This window comes from Polypterus senegalus, chromosome 16 (genome assembly GCF_016835505.1).
Source record: "Polypterus senegalus isolate Bchr_013 chromosome 16, ASM1683550v1, whole genome shotgun sequence".
NCBI lineage: Eukaryota > Metazoa > Chordata > Cladistia > Polypteriformes > Polypteridae > Polypterus > Polypterus senegalus.
In genome coordinates, this window is record NC_053169.1 from 8,440,786 (window position 1) to 8,462,376 (window position 21,591).

The window sequence follows — 21,591 nt, forward strand, 5'->3', positions numbered from 1 at the left end:
CTAGCAAAGAAGTCAGCATTTTATTTATATATGCTAGCTGCGTTACGACGGGTTGACATGTAAATAATCGACGTTAAAATTTGCGGTGCACCATCTAGTGGAATGGATTTTGTAATGCAGCTAGCAATAAAATGCATTGCATTTTGTCATTCTAACAGACGGCGCATCACAATTATTTTTAGTGATACATTTTATTACAAGTGGCACGGTGGTGCAGTGGTAACACTGCTGCCTCACATTATGGAGAATGGGTTTCATGTCCTGTATCCCCCCCTGCATGGTCTGCATGGGTTTCCATTGGTTGGTCTTTTGTAGAATTGTTGTAGAATTAATTTAAACTAGCGACTGGGAGCCTGATCAAATCGGGCTACAAATTCTACGTTTGTGAGATCCATACTTTCTCTGCAAAGAATTATTTGTTTTTTTTAAGTCCTTGAAATGATTTTGTTATCATGGCACTGATTTGTGGTTCAAATAAACCTTTTCTAGAGCTTCCTGTTTAAACGGGGCTGCGAGACGTGAACTCGGCTCTTCGGCGCACCTCATTTGATTTTTTTCCGGCAAACAAATTTTCAAAACAAACCGTATTTTACGACTTGGAATAATAATTATGTTGGCGTGCTCATTTTACATCTGAGATCGGCTAAAACTTAAACAATGACCGAATACCCAGCCGTCATTACTCAGTTTGCCAATAGATGTCAGAAGGACGGATGCCAAAACCGAACTGCCCAAAGATAGATTTTGACGTACCAAGCAAATGGCGATACGTTCTAAATTACTTGCGGTTCTGGAGCTGTCGAAGGGTTTAAGTCAGTCGATGATGTTAGTCTTGGAAAGTACGCCCTACCAAACCAACGTTCCAGAAACCTACCGAACTTACTGTTATCTGCTGAACCAACACTGACTTACTATACTCGGCCGTCCAGCAGCGTCACTGAAGTATTCGAACATTCTTAGCCAATCTTGCAATACTGCGTCCACGTGTGCCACGTTATGCTCTAACTACAGAGGCAGAGTCCCATTGCACGGTTGTATTGAGTCCAGGTATTGACGTGAACACCAAACATACAGATAGTATCGAATTATATATAAGGATAACAACTAATTAGACTTGTGCAACAAAATTTAATTCTTAAAAGGCATTTGGAAAAAGCAATATATGGATGGCAATATTACGGAGTACATCTACGTAACTGTGATGGTCCGGGTTAACTGCAGCTGCCATGTCCCTCTTGAACCCACAATCGTCAATGGTCTTGACCAGGGTGAGTCAGTAGTGCTTTTATTAAGAAACCAGTCCAGAATTCAGATCCCCAAAGTGTAAAATATGTTCACTGTATTAAATAAATCAAGTCAACAACTGATCATTAAAAACAGGTGTTGTCTGTAAAAAAACAAAACGTCAAATAAACATTCCGAAAAAAACCTGCAGAAATTCGATTTCCTTTCCTCCACCTCCCTTTGTGTCTCTCTTACTTTCCCCGTCCAGCGTGTATTCTCTTCATCTCCCCAACTCACCCTATAGCTGCTGGGGACCCCTGCATTTGCGGTCCTCGCTTCCAGTTCTCTGGCATCTCCTACGGAGCTCAGAGTCGGTCCTCCCAATCATCCCCCCGTCCTTTATGGTATCTACTGGATCCCATAGGAGAGCTCAACATTTGTCCCCTGATCCTTTTAAACTGTTCATTTACATGTACTTATTTGGCTGACGCCTTTATCCGAGGTGACTTACAAGATTTCTAATACAACTGGTTCCTTTTCTTCTTTTGGTTTTCCAATTGTAGTCCAGGCAGATCAAGTGTCTTGCTCGCGGTAACACAGTGGTGTCAGTAGTGGGATTTGAACCCACAAACTCAGGGTTTGATGTCCAAACCGTTACTCACAAAACCCCACTACTAGTGGAGGGGTGGAGTGCTAATCATTCACTCCTCTGCTTGGCCACCGACCTCCTGCTTCCTCACCCCGTGCTGGCTTGAGCACCCCGATTCCATCTTCTTCCTCTTTGCCTTTCCCGGTTCTTTTCCTTCTTCTACTGGTATTATTATACTGTAATGCAGGGGTGTCCACACTTTTTTGGCTTGCGAGCTACTTTTAAAATGACCAGGTCAAAATGATCTACCTACATTAAAAATGCTATATTATATATATATATTTATATATATATGTATATATATATATATATATATATACTAGCAAAATACCCGCACTTCGCAGCGGCAAAGTACTGCCTTAAAATTTTTATTAAGAAGAAAATTAAACCTTTTTAAACTGATATAAAATATCCCAATAATTATTTGTTAAGGATCTCTTTGTATGCCACGTTGTGAGTTCGGCCCTCCGGTTGTAATCTGACCAAGCTGTGCGCTGAGCTTACTCTTGAGCATGTAACGTACAGTCGGCCATGTGAACAGTAATCTTGTCTCAGATCTCACAGCTTGGATTGCTGCTGTCATAATCGGTTTGAGTTTCATGGTTTGTCTCAATGACGACAGTATTTGTAGGACTTGTGTTGAAGTGACATTCAGCATCTGTCAAGCGTTGTAAGCACACAACCGGTTTCATCGATAACTTCACATCCAGCTTTTGAGAGTTTAAACATTCATAAACATCAAAGTGTCCAATACTGAAATCGTCACCTGTGAATCTAAGATGTTTAAGAGGCATTGGCGGTTGTCGAAAGGTGTAAAATATTTGGCCATTTCGGTACACTTGAAAGTGACAACCGAACAATTCAGCGGCAGCCATCAACTCACATGCAGATCTATAGGTGAAGGGCTTAAGCATTTCACTCTTCTAGTGCTCCTGTGTAGTCTAATTATCTCCTGTACCGTCATCAGTCCACACCTTGAACCTGTGCCAGTCATTCAATACATAAGACACAATGGATATCAAGAGTGAGCCTGATATGGCCGTGCAATATGTAACACAGAGATTGGAAAAGGCAGGTGCCATCTCCGGGCATGGAAACCACTCGGTAAGTGACAGTTCTTTGATCGATGATGATCACCTCGATAGACATGGTAATGGGGGTACAGTTGGAACGGTAAAGGAAATGGGTACCTGAACAATGTAAAGCAAGTGTAAAATACCTACACAATAACTATGATCGTAATAAACGAACAATAAAACAGCGGAGAAGCCGTGGATTAAATAAAAAGGCTGCAGTTATCAGTAGGGAGACATGGAAGGAAGGGAATGTAGAGACCGGAGCGACGGACTGGGGGACCCAACGCCGCCTCACACGGTGACGGACCTGCAGGCTATGGACGTATATATGTACGTAAGTAGAATTCAGTTAGCGTTGGGAACCCGCGTACCAAATTTCTTGAAGATGGGCGCATAAGTAGCAAAGACTGTTGAAAAATTCAATATGGCGGCCGACAGTGGCGTCATACCACCAAAATAAGTACGTACATCGGTTTCGGGTTAGCGCAAGGAAGCCGCCTACCAAATTTCGTGAAGATGGGGCCATGAATAAGAACGTTCAACATGGCGGATGTTGTCGACTGTTATGACCGTTACGTGTAGAATTTCGAAATGAAACCTGCTTAACTTTTGTAAGTAAGCTGTAAGAAATAAGCCTGCCAAATTTCAGCCTTCTACCTACACGGGAAGTTGGAGTATTAGTGATGAGTGAGTCAGTGAGTCAGTCAGTGAGGGCTTTGCCTTTTATTAGTATAGATATATATATATGATTTCAGTAGTGGACACTTTGATGTTTATGAATGTTTAAACTCTCAAAAGCTGGATGTGAAGTTATCGATGAAACCGGTTGTGTGCTTACAACGCTTGACAGATGCCGAATGTCACTTCAACACAACAAATTCTGCAAATACTGTTGTAATTGAAACAAACCATGAAACTCAAACTGATTATGACAGCAGCAGTCCAAGCTGTGAGATTTGAGACAAGATTACTGTTCACATGGCCGACTGTACGTTACATGCTCAAGAGTAAGCTCAGCGCACAGCTTGGTCAGATTACAACCGGAGGGCCGAACTCACAATGTGGCATACAAAGAGATCCACAAATAATTATTGGTATATTTTCCCTCAGTTTAAAAAGGTTTAATTTTCTTCTTAATAAAAATTTTAAGGCAGTACTTCGCCGCTGCGAAGCGCGGGTATTTTGCTATATATATATATATATATATATTTTCATTACATTCGTAGTCTGGATCACAGTCTGATTGTATGAGTGGTTACCTACCAGGTAACGAATGCCATGAATGTAATTACCCCGATCTACATGCTTTCAAATAAACGAACCACACGGCGTGGCACAACATAAAGATAGACTAACGTTTAAAAATTTTTTTTTTGAATGCAACACGATCTACCTGCACTACCTTTCCGATCTACCGGTCGATCGCGATCCACATATTGGGCACCCCTGCTTTAATAAATACCTTGTTGCTTTTAAATTTCTATACTTTGTCTTTACATCTTGAGTAATTAAAGTAATAACATAACTGTTAGAGCATCCTGGTGTTCTCTTGTGTCATCCGCACGTCATCAGGCATGGGTGAGGAAGGACTCCTCTGAGGGTTGGGGAAAGGTATGTAATAAGACGACAAGGGGGCTACCGCTGACTTTGTCCTGTTTCCCTTCTTCCCTCACAGCACCGGGAGACGGTCCAATAAGAGCATTTAGCCCCGCCCCTTCCGGGTGTTTCGCCATAAAGGAAGCGCTGCCTAAAGAAGACCCGAGTAAGCTGCACTGTGCAGCACGAAATTAACTCTGGGGAAGGAGGAACCCCAGACCGGGTAACAGACGCATTTGCGTGTTTTTTCTTTTTCTTTCATTTGTGTTTATTTCGTCTGCCGATGAAACTGGGCGTTCGAGTCGCTCTACCTCTGCACTCTGGAGTGCACCTTCCCTCCGCTTAGTTAGCGATACCTGTTAGTTTATTGTTTGTTAAAGTTTCACTACTACGTGGCCAGAGCCGAGGGGGACAGCTTGTAATTTAATAAATAGCTTGTAACTTTTACATTTCTACGCTTTGTCTTTATATCTAGAGAAATTAAATTAATAATGCAAATATTAGGGTGCTTGGTGGAGGGGAGATTTTCATTTCCTTTTACTGTTGTGAACCGGAGATCCAGACATGGCAAAAGGGTGTGAGGCCTCCAAATGCTCAATAAAACACTTTACCATCCAGGCCAGGCTTCCTTTGGCTACCTAGAAAAGGCCTCACCCCAGTGGAGCTTAATCCTAACTCCAGTGGCCTGCCTCTAAGCTCTGCAGGCCCAAAAGGGATTTTCACCTCAAAACAAACTTAAATGTCTCAAAATGTGTCCAAAAGCTCCTCGAGGAGAAGGATGACCATTAATCCTCCACTTTATACACAGTAATAGTAACAAAATCTTTCTGTAATAAGAATATAAGGCTAGTTCTATAAAATTCATGAATATTTTACTAGATGATAATGCATAAAATATGGGAGGTTCCTATAACCCTCGCAAATAGAATTGGATTGGTATATTCCTGCCATTTCTAACAGTTTTGACTAAAACAATAATCTTCAGTTAGTGACAGCTTTGCCATGAGTAAGGAATGGAAGGCATATGGTTTTAAACCGTGCCTGGGCACATGTCTATGTGCCAATCGGCTTACGGGCCTTTTGAGTGTGTGAAGTAAATATGTAAGAAAACAGCACTTAATTCATGTGCTGTGCCGTATGCTTAAAGCATACAGAAGAAGAAGCTAAGAATCTTTAAGTATAAAAGAATTAAGAATCTTTAAATAGAGAAATAAAAGTAAAGAACTTTTAAGTACAGAAATAACTAAAGTTTCTCAAGAAAAGCTAAGTTTAAGACAAGATACATTTTTTTTTGCCTTTTATTCTACGTGTGTAACTATTTTTACTTTTGTTCTTGTGTGAATTATTTGCTTTTAACTTTCACTAAATATTTTCAAAACAAACTTTTGGACTGTGAGATTTCTTTAGACACGCGTTTTACCCGTGCCTGACCATACCTTATTTCGGCAGCTACAGTTAATGTCACTTTAAAAGTCCACTCACATGTACAGGCCAGGCCAAAGTTGGCACACAGGGGCTCTCAGCATTCAGAAGTGCTGGGCCAAGCATAGGACAAGATAGACAAAGACAGCTGGAGGAATGGATAGTCAGCCTAAAGACAGTTGTGTATTATTTTGTCATCTGTTAACAGTCAACACAAAATCTTCTTTCCTTGTTTGGAAATGGACTATTTACCTAAGTAAGGGCCTGCACGTGGAGAAGACAGTATAAAAAGACTTTGAAGCCGACAGACAGATGGGTGATATCATTATCCGTCCTGAAAAGCCTTCCAGCACAGCGACGAAAAATGGCAGACTGTATAGATCAAAATCCCACCTTGGTATTGTCTTGCTATGGCTTCCCGTCTTTAATGCCGCATAAATCATCAGTAAAGAAAGCTAAGTTATTTTCTCTTACGTGATGTTTACCGCCCTATCACTATGGGAAGGATATCGCCTTTTAATATCATATCTATATAGTGTAGTTTTCGGTTACTTAAAACGCCGCAATTACAAAAGAACTTATTCCAACTAGGTAGCTATCACCCCCTATCGGAAACACCTTCCAAATAAAAGATGTATTAGAAGGAATAGAGAGAAATACAAGTTAAATGCTCAAAAGCCGGCAAAAAAGGAGTTGCCTAATAGGGAATCCTAAGCAAAGAATTCCAGAGGAGAGCAGCAAGGCCGATTCCAGGACTGCGACAGATGAGTTATGAGGGAAGATTAAAAGAGCTGAGCCTTTTCAGTTTAATCAAAAGAAGATTAAGAGATGACATGGCTGAAGTGTTTAAAATGATGAAGGGAATTAGTCCGGTGGATCGAGACGATGACTTCAAAATGAGTTCATCAAGAACACGGGGACACAGTTGGAAACTTGTGAAGGGGAAATTTCACACAAAAATGAGGAAGTTTTTCCTCACATAGAGAATAACAGACACACAGAACTTTAAGGACGCTCAAAACTTTTACTTTGGGCGCATTAAGTGGATAGGCCTGGCTGCATGGCCTGTTCTCACTTGGATTTCTCTAATATTCTAAATTCAATACAGAAGCCGTAAGAGAAATCCAAAACATGAATAAAAAAATCCAGAGGAAAAACAACACTTACAGTAAAACTCTGAAACATCTGCACTACTCAACTACTGGCTCACACTTCAGACTGGAATAAATAGCCGGAAGGAGGAGCCAGCAGCCGTGACATCATAATGGCCCCGCCTGCTGGGGGCTCCACCCACAAAACACAGGGAATGGAGATCCATTTGCGTGGACAGAGCACAGATTACACATGATAAGTGAATTTCCAAAAAAAAAATGCAAAATAATAACTCACATAATTGACATAAAACGCGTATGAGAATTGATATATGATATTCACCTACAGCAGGGGTGTCGAACTCCAGTCCTGGAGGGCCGCAGTGGATGCAGGTTTTCATTCTAACCCTTTTCCTAATCAGTGACCAGTTTTCACTGCTAATTAAATTCTTTCTCCCTTCATTTTAATAGCCCTGTTTTTAAAGATTCAGTGCTCTGAATTGATTGTTTTCTTCATTAAATGACAGCCAAACAGAAATGAGAAACAAGCCAACAAATGACCAGCTAAATTGGGGCTTCAAACTCCAACCAATTTCACTCCAACTAGATTTTTAATGAGAATCCCATTCATTCTGTTAATTAAGCTTGTTTTTTGAGTGCCATCAAGATGTTTTAGTGACCTGAGAGATCAACCTTACTGAGACCTTCACTTTTATTTTCAGATATTGTGTGATGGGCACAGGTGAGCTGGTCATGTGACACCTCGTTTTTTTGTCTCATTATTGTTTGGCTGCTAATTAAGGAAAAGGAAACAACTAAGGGGACTGAGTCAAGTTAATTAAAATTAAGATGAAAGAAGTTAATTAGCAGCAAAAACTGGTCACTAATTAAGAAGATGGTTAGAATGAAAGCCTGCAGCCACTGTAGCCCTCCAGGACCCATGACCTACAGGATTGTCAGACTGAAGACGGCACTTCGACAAGAAACAGTGCTGAAGAAGTAAGAAATCATGGCCGATGACCGTAGAGTGTGTCGGCCTTCATGTGTTTGAGGTATTCTTGGGGACCAATGTGGCATTAAAGCTCTGGGTTAGATCTGGGGACAGACGTACAGTACGTTGTTCTTTCCGCATGTATGTGGACTTCTAGAGAAGTAGGCATCGCAGTTGTGAAAACAGGATCTCTGTGTGTGCTGTGTGTTGAGCTCAAGGTGTGATAGTAGAACAATCCAGTAATGAACATGCTGAGTCTCACTCATCCTCCAATAATATAAATAAAAGACAACACATAACAAGCGGTTCAAGTGGCATACCTTCATCTCAGCTGCCGTAAAGGTCACCGTCTGCACGCCATTTTCTGTACTCGTCGTCGAAAACTGCACCGACTTTTCTTGGCCCATTACCGTCACGGCAATTTGCGTCATTCCGTTCAGGGCGCGGATTCTCCACAGATCCCAGTTTTCTCTGGTCAGCGGACTCTTAAATCTCATCGTGGCCACGAAAACATACGACGGAGGTAGACCATCGGGAAATATGTTTCTGGAATGAGGGCAACATCATAAATGAAAAACCCAGCACAGCTAAATGGGGAAGAAGGGAACAAGTGCAGAACGAAACCTACCGTGTCCGTTCCGTCAAGTCCACCTGTTGGGTCACCTGATAGGCTCTCTTTGTGGCAAACGACCCCGGAACTCTTTTGGCTTTTTTGTTGATGTCAACACCGATGAGAATATCAAACCCTTTCTCATCGCTGGCCGCCACTGGGATTTTAGAGGGACACACGGTTTCTGAAAGAGAAGAAAAAGGACATTAGAAACTTGATAGAAACTTTATGGAAAGTGCTAGCGAAATGTGGAAGGAAAGAAAAATATACAAGTCGGTAGCATGAATGCCTGTAGGGAGTGCCATATGTGCTAATGTCCCTGTGTTAGTTTGCGTCTTCTTTAGGAGTACCTCAGGAAATGGGTTGCTGAGGGTTCACTGAAAATGGGGAACTACACCTTTAAGGGGCAGTGACGTGCGGTGAGGTTCATGGCTGGTGAGGCGCTGACTCCTTCAGAGTGAGATTCACAAATCTATGAACTCCAAAGAGTAGCTTATTGACGATTCAATTGGCAGCCAGCATGCACATTGCCTATTGGTTATGTTTCATATCTCATTCTTTACACACTCATACAGCAGGTAAGGCTCATATTTGGCTAAGAAAGAACGTTACGTTTATAGCGGAGAGAGAGAGCGCATTTGCTCCTCACCTTCCATGTGTTCTAAATTTGCTGTTGCGATTCCACAATTCACACACATTCAATACAAATGAAAGTATAGAGTGGTGTACAAAAAAAAACGGATTTCAATTTTGACCTTAATTGAAATATTTAGTTGTTTTTAAAAGCTTTTCATTCTGATGCTTTAATCAATTTCAACAAAAGGATGAGAAGAAAGAATATTTTATTTAAGGTCAAAATTTAGTTTTTAAATATTGGATTGTTTTTTTCTTAGTCTGATCCCGCTTTTTATAAAACTGAAAACCGTTGATGTTCTTACCATTATTTGCAAATGAAGCCCAATGCGCCTATCCTTCTCCACGCAAATCCTCATCACTTTCTTATAAAAGTCCTCCTTATTTTCCTTTAGTTTTAAAAGTCTTAATCTTCCATTTTGGCAGTCAGTTGGAAAGAAAAAAATAAAAATAAACAGACCGCTGCAGTGCACTTGACTTTCTGATGTCGCTAACTTATTGGCGCCTCTGAGTAGAAGAACAGCAGCAACGAGTGCCTGTTGAGCTCACATGCTCCCCCTTCAGGGCGGCACGGTACTGTCTGCCTCACCCTGTGCCATTTCACTGCGGTTTTATGTTTGATCAGCAAGACTAAATATGTCACACACATTCATTAAAGATATTAGCCAGACTGTGGAAAGTCAGGGTATATAATACACGTGTTTGCAAACCTTATATTGAGACATACAGAGAGACAGCGACAGGCACACGCCAATGACATGCAACAGCCCCGTGTGTGAAGAGAGCGCAGTCTGAGGAAAGGTGAGGCTCGTCGCTACCGCACCTCATGTTTCTCCCCTGTATTTGAACAGGAAATGTTCAATATAAAAATGATCAAAATTATTGGAATCATACAGAAAACAAATTTATAGCACAGACCAGTGGACACATTTATTTTATGTTATCATCATTCATTTTTTTACTTTTCATAATGACAGGTGAGGCTCTGCCTCCCCTGTCTCCCTTGACCGCACATCCCTGTTAAGGGGAAGATACAGCATGGACAGGACAGTTGGAGGTGAAGATGATTTAGAGAGATAGGGAGACATGAGGAACAACAGTGTGTTAGCGTCAAGAATCCACTCATGGGCCAACTTTTTTTTACGCAGGATTGCAAGGGAGACTCGTCTTTGAAGACAAACTTTTTTTTGTAGTTTCACTGGAGCGAATCGACCAATGGACCGGTAGGACAGAACATTTACGTTATTGGCATTGGCTGCCACTGTACTACATTGGGCATCCGGCCTTTCAGCGTCCTCTTAAACTGTAAGGACAATAAAGCCACTTGGGATGATTTGGGGAAATCGGGTTATCTCCAGCGGGAGCATCTCGCACCCTAATTTGTGAATGTTTGTCTTTAATTCTTGTTACTTGTACTTGTTGTTTGGGGAAAGACGTTTAAACTGTTTTGTCTGTTAATATGTAAATATCCTTTTTTTTTTCTTTCATTGCTTTAATGCTTTTTATCATATGCTGCTCTGGTCAAATAAGTACCGTTATTACTCTAGCAGTATTCTGATTGTGTAACAGCCCTGGGCTTAGTTGTTGGTAGTATACGTCTATTAAATCCAAAAAATGTGTTTTTTAAATTAAAGACTCAAAAAGTATAAATCTACGACACATACAGTATGTGAAACCCTTGTTAAATAATTCACTGGTGTACAAACCATTACAATATTGCTATTTGCATAATTTTTTGCCAGTTTCATTTATCTTTTAGTTCTATGTGTGAGAATTGGTTCTACCAAGTGCATTGTGTTTTGTGGTGGTTTCCCAAGAGGTGGAGCCACCTGTCAATCTTCCTGTAGGCACCGCCCCCAGTCTAATAAAGGCAGAGGAGGCAGGCAGTTAATGGCAGCATGCTGTATAGGCTGCCTGTTGGCGAGTTCTCCTGGGTTTTGCTTATCGTTGTTATTGGATTACTGGATTTCTGATATTCACACCCTGTTCTCCTCAGATTGTGTATTGGGGGGTCTGTTTGTTCCTGAATTTCCCTTTTTTGTGCAACTCCTTTTGTGTCTTTCTGCTCTTTGAGCTTTCTTTTCCTATTCAGAGCTTTTGTGCCACCATAAAAACCTCCCACGGTTCCATTCCATTTGAATTCGTATGGTGCTGAGGTGTCACACGTTGCATGGCTGCACTCGTGTCCTAATCTGGGATCCTGAGGTGGTTTGTCATGTGGTGGGTGCAGCAATGCCCTGTATCAACGCATGCTCCTAACCTCCTCCTCATCCTCCTCCGCCTTGTTTGCCCTTTTGGTCTTCTAGCCAAGGGTTTACGGTAATCCCTTCTCTATTTGCACATTTTTTATATAATTGGAATATTTAAGAATATTATACTCACTGAAAGAAGTCAGTGAAAGATTTTTTAAGAGAACAGACCCTGAGAAAAGATGTACTATAAGAAATGATGGGAACGTCAAAAGTGGAAATCAGAAATGTGATCAACAGAGTCCAAAACACTAACCAGAAACCAACGTCGAAAAGGAATATTGAAGATATAAAGAACCAAATGAAAAATAAAGACTGCATGCAAAAAAGTTATCGTTTTTATCCAGTTTTGGATATGGAGGAATGACTCCGGTGACCTTTATACCGATGAAGTCATCACTGTGCTGCCCCAATGCATTATTGGATTGATTTCCATGGAAACAGGTTATGCATAAACCCCAAAACAGTCATGTCATTTCATGTGTGGCAAGTGGCTGGGGGTGGTACCCATCCATGACACCCAGGAGGACTGGAGAGGGGGCAACCGCCCTGGTGGTTTCAGGGACCACATGAACAATGCTTAGAAGCTTATCCCTATAGGGGCCCAGGGTCACTGCCAGAGGGCACCCGGATGGCTGAGGAGCCCTGGCCCTCAGCACTTCTGCTACACCCAGAAGTGCTGGGGGGAAGAAGACCAGGGACACCCGGAGTGCTTCCGTGTGCACAGCTGGTACCTTCGCCACACTTGGGAGTGCCAGCGGAAGCTAATAGGGAGGCACCTGGAGCACGTCCGGGTATGCATAAAAGGGGCCGCCTCCCTCCATTCGAAGGCTTGAGTCGGGAGAAAGACGGAGTTCAGGAGGACAGGAAAGGAGGAAAAGGCATTGTGTGAGACCTGGACTTTGGGGGAGTTTTGGGGTTACATGTGGCACTTTATCTGTATATAATAATATAATATTCTAAATAAACGTGTGTTGGATGAACTAACAATGTCTGCCTGTCTGCGTCCGGGCCAGTTTCCACACATATTATGTTTGTATTTTTGCAACGGGGTCTCTAAATATGATTCCACTCCATGCACTTTGTGGGTGGTGCCTCAAGAGGCGGAGCCAACTTTGGGTCACTGCTGCTGGCTCCGCCCTCTTCCTTTATTTGGTGGTCCGAGTGAGAAGGTGGATCATTGGGACTTGTTTGATGGAGCTTTATAAGTTTTTTTTTTTTTTTTTGTTTTTGAAATTTGCTGCTTCTAGATCTTCATTACTGTTGGATTTGGCTTGTGGATTTCATTTTTAGGCAGAACCGTTTTGATATTTGGATCCTTTTTCTATTGTCGTCTAACTCCTAATTTGTAAATATTACCGTTTGGGTTTTATCTCCCATGTAAGGCAGTTTTGCATTTTTGTTACTTTCAGAACTTTCAGTGCCAGCATCCATTTTTCTTCAGGGCTGGCCAAGAAAGACTCCTGGCCTGCTGTATGGTCATTTTGGAGGCGTGAGACCCCCTTATTGCCATGTTTTTGTCTCCATTACACAACGGGTGGCTCTGACTCTTGTTGGTCAGAGGAGTTAATGGTGATCTGCACCATGTCAAGTGGCCAGTCGGGACTCCAACTGTGAGGGTGCCTCTCATTCTCGGCCATTGTCACACTCTCCCTCTTCTGATTCACTGTGTTCACTGGCTGTTCAAACTGTTCTCTATACAGCCTCCAGTTAATCCAGAATGCCGCTGCAAGAATTATTACAAGAACAAGAAAATATGAACACATAACTCCAGTTCTTAAATCCTTACACTGGCTCCCAGTTAAGTTTAGGGCTGATTTCAAAATCCTCCTTTTAACATATAAAGCATTAAATGGCCAAGGTCCGGCTTACTTGTCTGAACTTATCATGACTTACAAACCTGAGCGCACATTAAGATCTCAAGATGCCGGTCTACTTAGGATTCCAAGGATTAATAAAATAACAATGAGAGGTCAAGCTTTTAGTTACAGGGCCCCTAAACTGTGGACTGGTCTTCCTGCTACTATAAGAGATGCCCCTTCGGTCTCACCTTTCACATCTCACTACTTCAGTTTAGCACACCCTGACTAGAGCTGCTGATTAACTGTACAGACTGCATCTCAGTTGTTAGTCATTAACACTAAAACATAAGTAACATGGTAGTTAGAATTGATTACTAACCCTCACCTATTCTGTTTCTGTTCTCGGTACCCAAATGTGGCAATTGGTGCCACGGCCCACCTGCCAAGTTGTTTGCCTGCCTATGGTAAAGTCATCCCTGATGGAGGATCACAGGAATCATGGGAAAGAGGGGTCCTTTCATCGGAGCAACGTTTCAGCCGTGGCATGGCCAAATGGGGAGGCAGCTTGATGGATGAGGTCTCCAGAACTCTAAAAATATCCAAATCTTATTATGTGATATCATCTACTGTTAAATTCTGCTCCGTACTTCTAAAGTTTGTATTATTATGCTGTATTAAGGATTTGTTCTGTTCTGTGTGTTGTATTGTATTGACCTCCTTCTTTTGACACCCACTTCACACCCAACCTACCTGGAAAGGGGTCTCTCTTTGAACTGCCTTTCCCGAGGTTTCTTCCATTTTTCCCTACAAGGTTTTTTTGGGAGTTTTTCCTCATCTTCTTAGAAAGTCAAGGCTGGGGGTCTGTCAGGAGGCAGGGCCTGTTAAAGCCCATTGCGCCACTTCCTGTGTGATTTTGGGCTACACAAAAAATAAACTGTATTGTATTGTATTGTATTACACCCCAGCTCACCCCCTGACTCCAAGCTCACTGACTGTGTGGCACTTTTAAGAGGTTTCCAGACCTCTTTGACCATTTCTGGGGGCAGGAAAACACCCTCTAGATCCCCTCACAGAGGTCCCATTCCACACCTTGACTTGAGAAAGGTGAACCCAGAGCCAGTTCAGCCTCAGACTAAGCCTGTTGTCTGTTTCTGCATCACCACCCCGGGGCAACAGCCTTCGCTATCAGCCAGCCAGACGGCTGCCACCAGGTGAGATCATTTAGCAGTCAATTAAATGTTCAAGCAGCCACTTGTCCGCTCATCATGGGGCACTACGTACTGTGAGAGCTCTCCAGCTGCATTTTTCCATAACGGGCCACGCTCCTAAGCATCGGGTTGATGTCATGTTTCGCCACACCGCATTCCAGCACAATCTCAGGCTATTCTGGGCTGGCAGGCGGCCTGTGACTTGGACTGAACTGCTGCACGGCCAGCCAAAGTAAACGGCCTTACAACAGGCAAGCGCGGCCCCGTCGAGCCACAGCGGTCTCTTCACTGGAGGTCGGTTTGCACCTCTGAACGAGCCTCTTGTTGAGCGAGACTCGAGTTTCTGCCTCCACGAGAACGTCACAGGAGGGGGATGTGTGGTATACTAGCGATAAAAAAAAAATGTCATGTGATCTAAAAGACAAGAAAAGCGTACTTCTGCTTGAGACTTATGTCCTTTCTTTTTATTTATTTTTTTTTTTGGCTAGAAGATGTGAAATTAGGGGGATTAGACCAGGGTGTGAATCATCTACCCAATCTTTAAACCTCTGAGTTCATTCTTGGCTTGCAGGGAAGTGACGTCTACCCCAAGGACATTGGACTCCAAGTTAGGATCCATCTCTGTCTGGCCTGTCCAGACTGGACCAGTTTACCTAATCTTTATCTAATCTTTGCCCTGTTAGAGAAAACCAATGGTCTCAATGAAGCCCCACATGAACTCAGGAGAACATGGAAACACAGCAAAGAGAAGCTGGATTTGGATAGTAAAGCAGTTATCTCAACAAAGCCCCATGTGAACTCAGAAGAACACGGAAACAATTATTTTGTCTCGCTAGAGTCCTCTGTTACTCTGCTTACCCCCTTTTGAATTGTTAATGTGTAGCTTTTGTCAGAAGGCCCCAAATCTCCCAGACTTGCCACTGTTTATAAGGTTATTGTACTTTATAACGTCTCCCCACCTTCCCTTCTACATTTATAACCTTGGGCAAATAGGTGTAGTAAAAGACAAGCAGGAGTTAAGTTGCAATTTAAGTAATGTATTATTGAGAATAGTCAAAAAATGATAACAATAAGCAAAGTCCAAGTGAATATTGGCAACCATACAACCTGATAAATGCTGATGTGTTGTTTCAGGCAGCACACAGGACTTGTTCGTTAATTAAAATGTCTCTACAGCCCAGACTGGACCAGTTTACCTATCTAATCTTTACCCTGGTGGTCTCAATGAAGCCCCATGCAGACTCAAGAGAACATGGAAGCACAACAAACAAAAGCAGGATTTGGATTGTAAAGCAGTGATCTCAACAAAGCCCCATGCGAACTCAGAAGAAAACACGGAAACAATTGTTTTGTCTCGCTAGAGTCCTCTGTTGCTCTGCTTACCCCCTTTTGTATTGTTAATGTGTAGCTTTTGTCTGAATGTCTCAAATCTCCCAGACTTGCCACTGTTTATAAGGTTATTGTACTTTATAACGTCTCCCCACCTTCCCTTCTACATTTATAACCTCGGGCAATTAGGTGTAGTAAAAGACAAGCAGGAGTTAAGTTGCAATTTAAGTAATGTATTATTGAGAATAGTCACAAAATGATAACAATAAGCAAAGTCCAAGTGAATATTGGCAACCATACAACCTGATAAATGCTGATGTGTAGTTTCAGGCAGCACACAAGACTTGTTCGTTACTTAAAATGTCTCTACAGCCCAGACTGGACCAGTTTTCCTATCTAATCTTTGCCCTGGTGGTTTCAATAAAGCCCCACGCGAACTCAGAAGAAAACACGGAAACAATTGTTTTGTCTCGCTAGAGTCCTCTGTTGCTGTGCTTACCCCCTTTTGTATTGTTAATGTGTAGCTTTTGTCTGAATGTCTCAAATCTCACAGACCTGCCACTGTTTATAAGGTTATTGTACTTTATAAATTCTCCCCACCTTCCCTTCTACATTTATAACCTCAGGCACACCAGAGTAAAAGACAAGCACAAGTTAAGCTACACTTTAAATAATGTATTATTGAGAATATTCATAAATGATAACAATAAGCAAACTACAAGTGAAAATTGGCAACCATACAACCTGATAAATGCTGATGTGTAGTTTCAGGCGGCACACAAGACTTGTTTGTTACTAAAAATGTCTCTACAGTCGTGGCCAAAAGTTTTGAGAATGACACAGATATTCATTTTCACAAAGTCTGCTGCCTCAGTTTTTATGATGGCCATTTGCATCGACTCCAGAATGTTCTGACGAGCGATCAGATGAATTGCCTTTAATTGCAAAGTCCCTCACTGCCATGAAAATGAACCTCATCCCTCAACAAACACTTCATGACAGCCCTGCCACAAAGGGACCTGCTGATGTCATTTCAGTGATACCAGGGCCATCTTAACAGCTTTATAGCCCCCCCAAGGCAAAGCAGAGCACTGAGGCCCCCACCTACACAACAAGTCACAGGATTAAAAATGTAAACGGCCGATACATTTAAACATACATTTATTGTATTGGTACTTCCAACAAAATGAAAAAACATGCTGTCCAGCAAAAATGAATCAACACAAACGTTTGAACAATAGAGCAAGAGCAAAACATATAAATGTTACTCAATTGGTAAACCATACAGATGGCACAGTATGAAATTACTATGAATTATTGATTATTAATCAAGTCTGCAACACAAACACTTGTGAAATTTCTTGAAGTGACGTTAACATATATATGTGTGAGACCCGTACACAGACAGGTGATACTAAATCAGAGGCGAATGCCAATGTCCACTTATAACGCAATAACAAATATTTATAGTATAGTAGAGTATAGTATGTATTTATTGACAGCAAGTCACAACATACAACACATTGATTAGCATGGGGCCCCTATGCTCTGAAATATTCTGTTAAATCAAAACTCAAAAGCAAAGTCTGATTTTTGTTAAATACGGAATAAACAATGACGGGCAGCAAACACTTTTGTCCATTTCAGGTTATTTCAGAGACAATTGTGGGTTCTTCTTTTTTCATGGAGGGGTACCAAAACATTTGTCAAAGCAAAGAGAAGCAGGATTTGGACTCTTCTTCTTCTTCCAGGAGGTGTAAGCAAAAGCACCAGGCTCTAGACACCCATCTTCATTTATATTTTTGTCCGTTTGTCAGGTTATTTCAGAGAAAATTGTGGGTTCTTCTTTATTCATGGAGGGGCTACCAACACATTTGACCAGGAGAACATGGAAACTCCAAAGAGAAGCAGGATTGGGATAGACAACCAGTGATCTCAATAAAGCCCCATATGAACTCAGGAGAACATGGAAGCCCAGCAAAGAGAAGCAGGATTTGGACTCTTCTTCTTCTTCTTCCAGGAGGTGTGAGGCAACAGCACCAGGCCCAAGACACCCATCTTCATTTAGCAAGTAATCCATGGGAAAACCAGTGGGCCTTATTTATCAAACATCTCAGAATTTCTTCTAGGAGTTTCATGAGCGGTTTGCCTTGGATAAGATATTGTCCTACTCCAGAGGAGGACATCTTTTGTTGATTGTGGATTAAACAATGGCGAGCAGCAAATACTTTTGTCCGTTTCAGGTTATTTCAGAGAAAATTGTGGGTTCTTCTTTTTTCACGGAGGGGCTACCAACACATTTACCCACCACTGAAGCTCTTTACGTGTCTTGCACTCGTCTTGTGTTAATGTACGCTACTGGTCAAAAGTTTTAGAACACCTCAGTTTTTCCAGTTGTTCTTCAAATTTAATCCATTGAGATGTAATGAATGCTCTAAAATGGTGAAAATGTCAGCCAGAGGTTTAACATTTAAAGTTTAGGTTAGCAAAAGCTGAAATGAAAAGGAAATATCAGAATAGTACAAATGGGCCTTCATCAGGGAACAACTAACAGGTTACAACCTACAGATGCTCTGCAGAAATTCATGAAAAGTAGGCCTCACAAAAAAATGAAGCAAACAATTTGCACCGGTGTCCCAACTTTTGTTGATTACTTAAAAGCCCTCTGCCTGTCTTAACCCTTAAACTGCCACACACTTGGTTAATGCACCCCCCTGGACACCAAATACTTTTTTGCTGCACTTTTTAAGGAAACGTCACAATTCACCAAGATAAAGTGAAATTTGAATGGAACATGTATTTTTTTGATGCAAAGATCATCACGATTACTGCAACCCTGATCATTTTACACACTGCCAATAAACTGTAAAAACTATAAAAAAAAAAAAAAAACTACTGCAACAATCCGTTATTATATGTACAGGGTGCAACTGACGCCATTGATGAAATTCAGTAAATCACTGACTGCGCCAACTGCGCCTGAACTGACTGCACACAGAGGCCAACGCTAGTCGAGTGCAGCGGCTGAATCCCAGGGACAGTGACGTTGATTCGCTAGGGGGTGCCAGTGGTCACAAGCTGGCTGCTCAACGAGTGTGCGGCACGGACTGACAAAAACTTGCTGGCAAATTGCACTGGGAACTTGTGGTGCTCAATGAATGTCAGTCACTCAGCCATTTTCCAACCCGCAAGTGAATATGCAATATTATCGTCACTGTGAGTAGTTTGCACTGTTCAGACATACATGTTACCTACTGTAGGTATCGGCTTCAAAAGCTTTGTTGTGAAAAACTGATTTGGAACTTTGTGCTATTTGTGCATCTTTATTTTGTAAAGATGTGGTTTATTTTTACTCATTTTTTATTTTATTATTTGGAAATAGCAGAATTTGCACATAATTTTATACTTTTGTCTGTCTTATTACATCCATCCATTATCCAACCCGCTATATCCTAACTACAGGGTGACGGGGATCAGCCAAGGGCACAAGGCAGGAACAAATCTCGGGCAGGGCACACACACCCACACACCAGGGACAATTTAGGACCGCCAATACACCTGACCTGCATGTCTTTGGACTGTGGGAGGAAAACCACACAGACACGGGGAGAACATGCAAACTCCACGCAGGGAATGGAACCCAGGTCTCCTTACTGTGATGCAGCAGCGCTACCACTGTGCCACCGTGCCGCCCTTCAATGAATGTACGTCGTCAAGTATACTCTGCTCCGGCGTGCTGGCAAATTGCACTGGGAACCGACTACAGCTGGTTGCGGCGGTTTAAGGGTTAAAGAAGAGTTGGCACAGACTGTCACTACACCCTCTGAAGTACAACTTGGACAATATTCTAGTGATAATGGCAAGAATTAAAAATGAAATGAGACAGAGCATCATTACCCTTAGACGTGTAGGCCTTTCATTTAGAGAAACTGCAAAAGAAAATCAAAGTGTCAGCGAGTCCAGTGGTGTCCTACACAATCTAAAGGCAATTGGAAACTGGAAGAAACTCTGATAGGACGAGATCTGGCAGAGCCAAAGTCACCAGCCAATCAGAAGACAAGCTTCTGAGGGTCACCAGTTTGCGTGATCACAGGCGCCTCACAGGGTCACGGCTATAAGTGCAGCTTAACGGTGGTTGAAAAAAACGAGTGTCAGTTTTTACTGCGCTGCAGGTTTGACAGGGCGAGCGGCAGGAAGAAAGACAAGATAGGGCTTTGAAGTGCCAACTCTGGATTATGGCAGACTGGAAAAAAGAATCCAAATTTGAAATCTTCATTACATCATGCACGCCGTCAGGTTGGTGACAGGAAGGTCCCTCAGTGTGTGACACCAACCGTCAAACATGGGGGAGGACGTGTGATGGTCTGGAGGCAGATGTGGCGACTGGCATTCTGGATCACAAAGAGTTACCACGGTGTGGTGGTTAAAGCAGCAAAAGGTGCCAACTACTTTGAGGAATTAAAAATGTGAATAAGATTGAGTACACCTAACGATGGGGCATCACAGTGGCACAGTGGGTAGCGCTTCTGCCTCGCAGTTAGGAGACCTGGGTTCGCTTCCCGGGTCCTCCCTGCGTGGAGCTTGCATGTTCTCCCCGCGCCAGTGTGGGTTTCCTCCCACAGTCCAAAGACATGCAGGTGGTTCATTGGTGATCCTCAGTTGTCCCTAGTGGTGCTTGGTGTGTGGGTGTGGGTTGCCCTGCCCAGGATTGGTTCCTGCCTTACGCCCTGTGTTGGCTGGGATTGGCTCCAGCAGACCCCCGTGACCCTGTGTTAGGATGTAGCAGGTTGGACAATGACTGACTGACTGATTCTACTTCATTATTATAATGAGTGGCCATTTTGCATACAAAAGGAGTTGAATAATGCTATGAGCATGTCGTATATGTGTGAGACAATCAAATCTTGATAAATTAAGAACATTCTATTCATTGCACGCAAAGCTGTGTTTATGTGGATATTCCTGGAGAAGGGGGTCCATAGCTTTCATCAGATTCTTAAAGGGGTCCGTGACTCAAAAAGAGGTTAAGAATCGCCGACCTAAGGGATGACTGCAGCACCTCGTTTGGCATTCCTGTCTCAAGGAGTCGCGGCGGTTCTGGAGACAAAACGATTGGTTAATTCATCAGTACACTGATGTTATGAAAGAATAAATCATTGCCGAGTTAAGAACTAAGGATGTCTGACTCTCTTTTGAAAACATAGCAGGGGCAAAAACAAAAAAAAAACGCTTGGCAGACTTTGGACCTTCAATGTGCCGGCAATCAGGCTTTTCAAAGCCAAGTAAAAATGTCATCCCAAAGACTAATTTCTTGGTAAGCTAACCAACCATCGCTCTGGGAAAAAGTTCTGCACTTAATCCTGGAGTAACCACATCTGTATGAAGTTGTAACAGACAGCCGATGACTAGGCAAAAAGAAAAAAAAAAGACCACGATGTGAATTTGTTTAACCGATGATGAGAAGGAGTTGTAGCAAAAGTCGAAAACAATCTTCTCCTGTTTCCCCCCTTTTTTTTATATAAAATGTGTGTCCCCCCCAATTCAGGCCTCATGTCTCCAAAAATAATGAAAATCTGGCAGGTCACCTGGAGAAGACTCAGTGTCAGGTGATTTTTTTTTGGGAGAGTACGGGAATAAGAAGGACGAGTGAGGCGAAGCGAATTCATTGGGGGTCTGCTCATCACTAGTCGGTAACCCGTCTTGGTTAATCT

At 42.3% G+C, this 21,591-nt stretch overlaps 1 protein-coding gene across 1 annotated transcript in view; it reads right to left on the reverse strand.

The window, feature by feature from the left end:
- The window catches only part of col21a1 (collagen, type XXI, alpha 1), a 211,993-nt gene that overhangs the window by 148,521 nt on the left and 41,881 nt on the right, over positions 1 to 21,591 (reverse strand). The window contains exons 4-5 of the mRNA XM_039738189.1: positions 8,678 to 8,843; positions 8,370 to 8,595 (exon numbers count right to left, since the gene is read on the reverse strand). Coding sequence (XP_039594123.1) covers positions 8,370 to 8,595; positions 8,678 to 8,843 — 392 coding nt within the window. The remainder of the gene's footprint in view (positions 1 to 8,369; positions 8,596 to 8,677; positions 8,844 to 21,591) is intronic.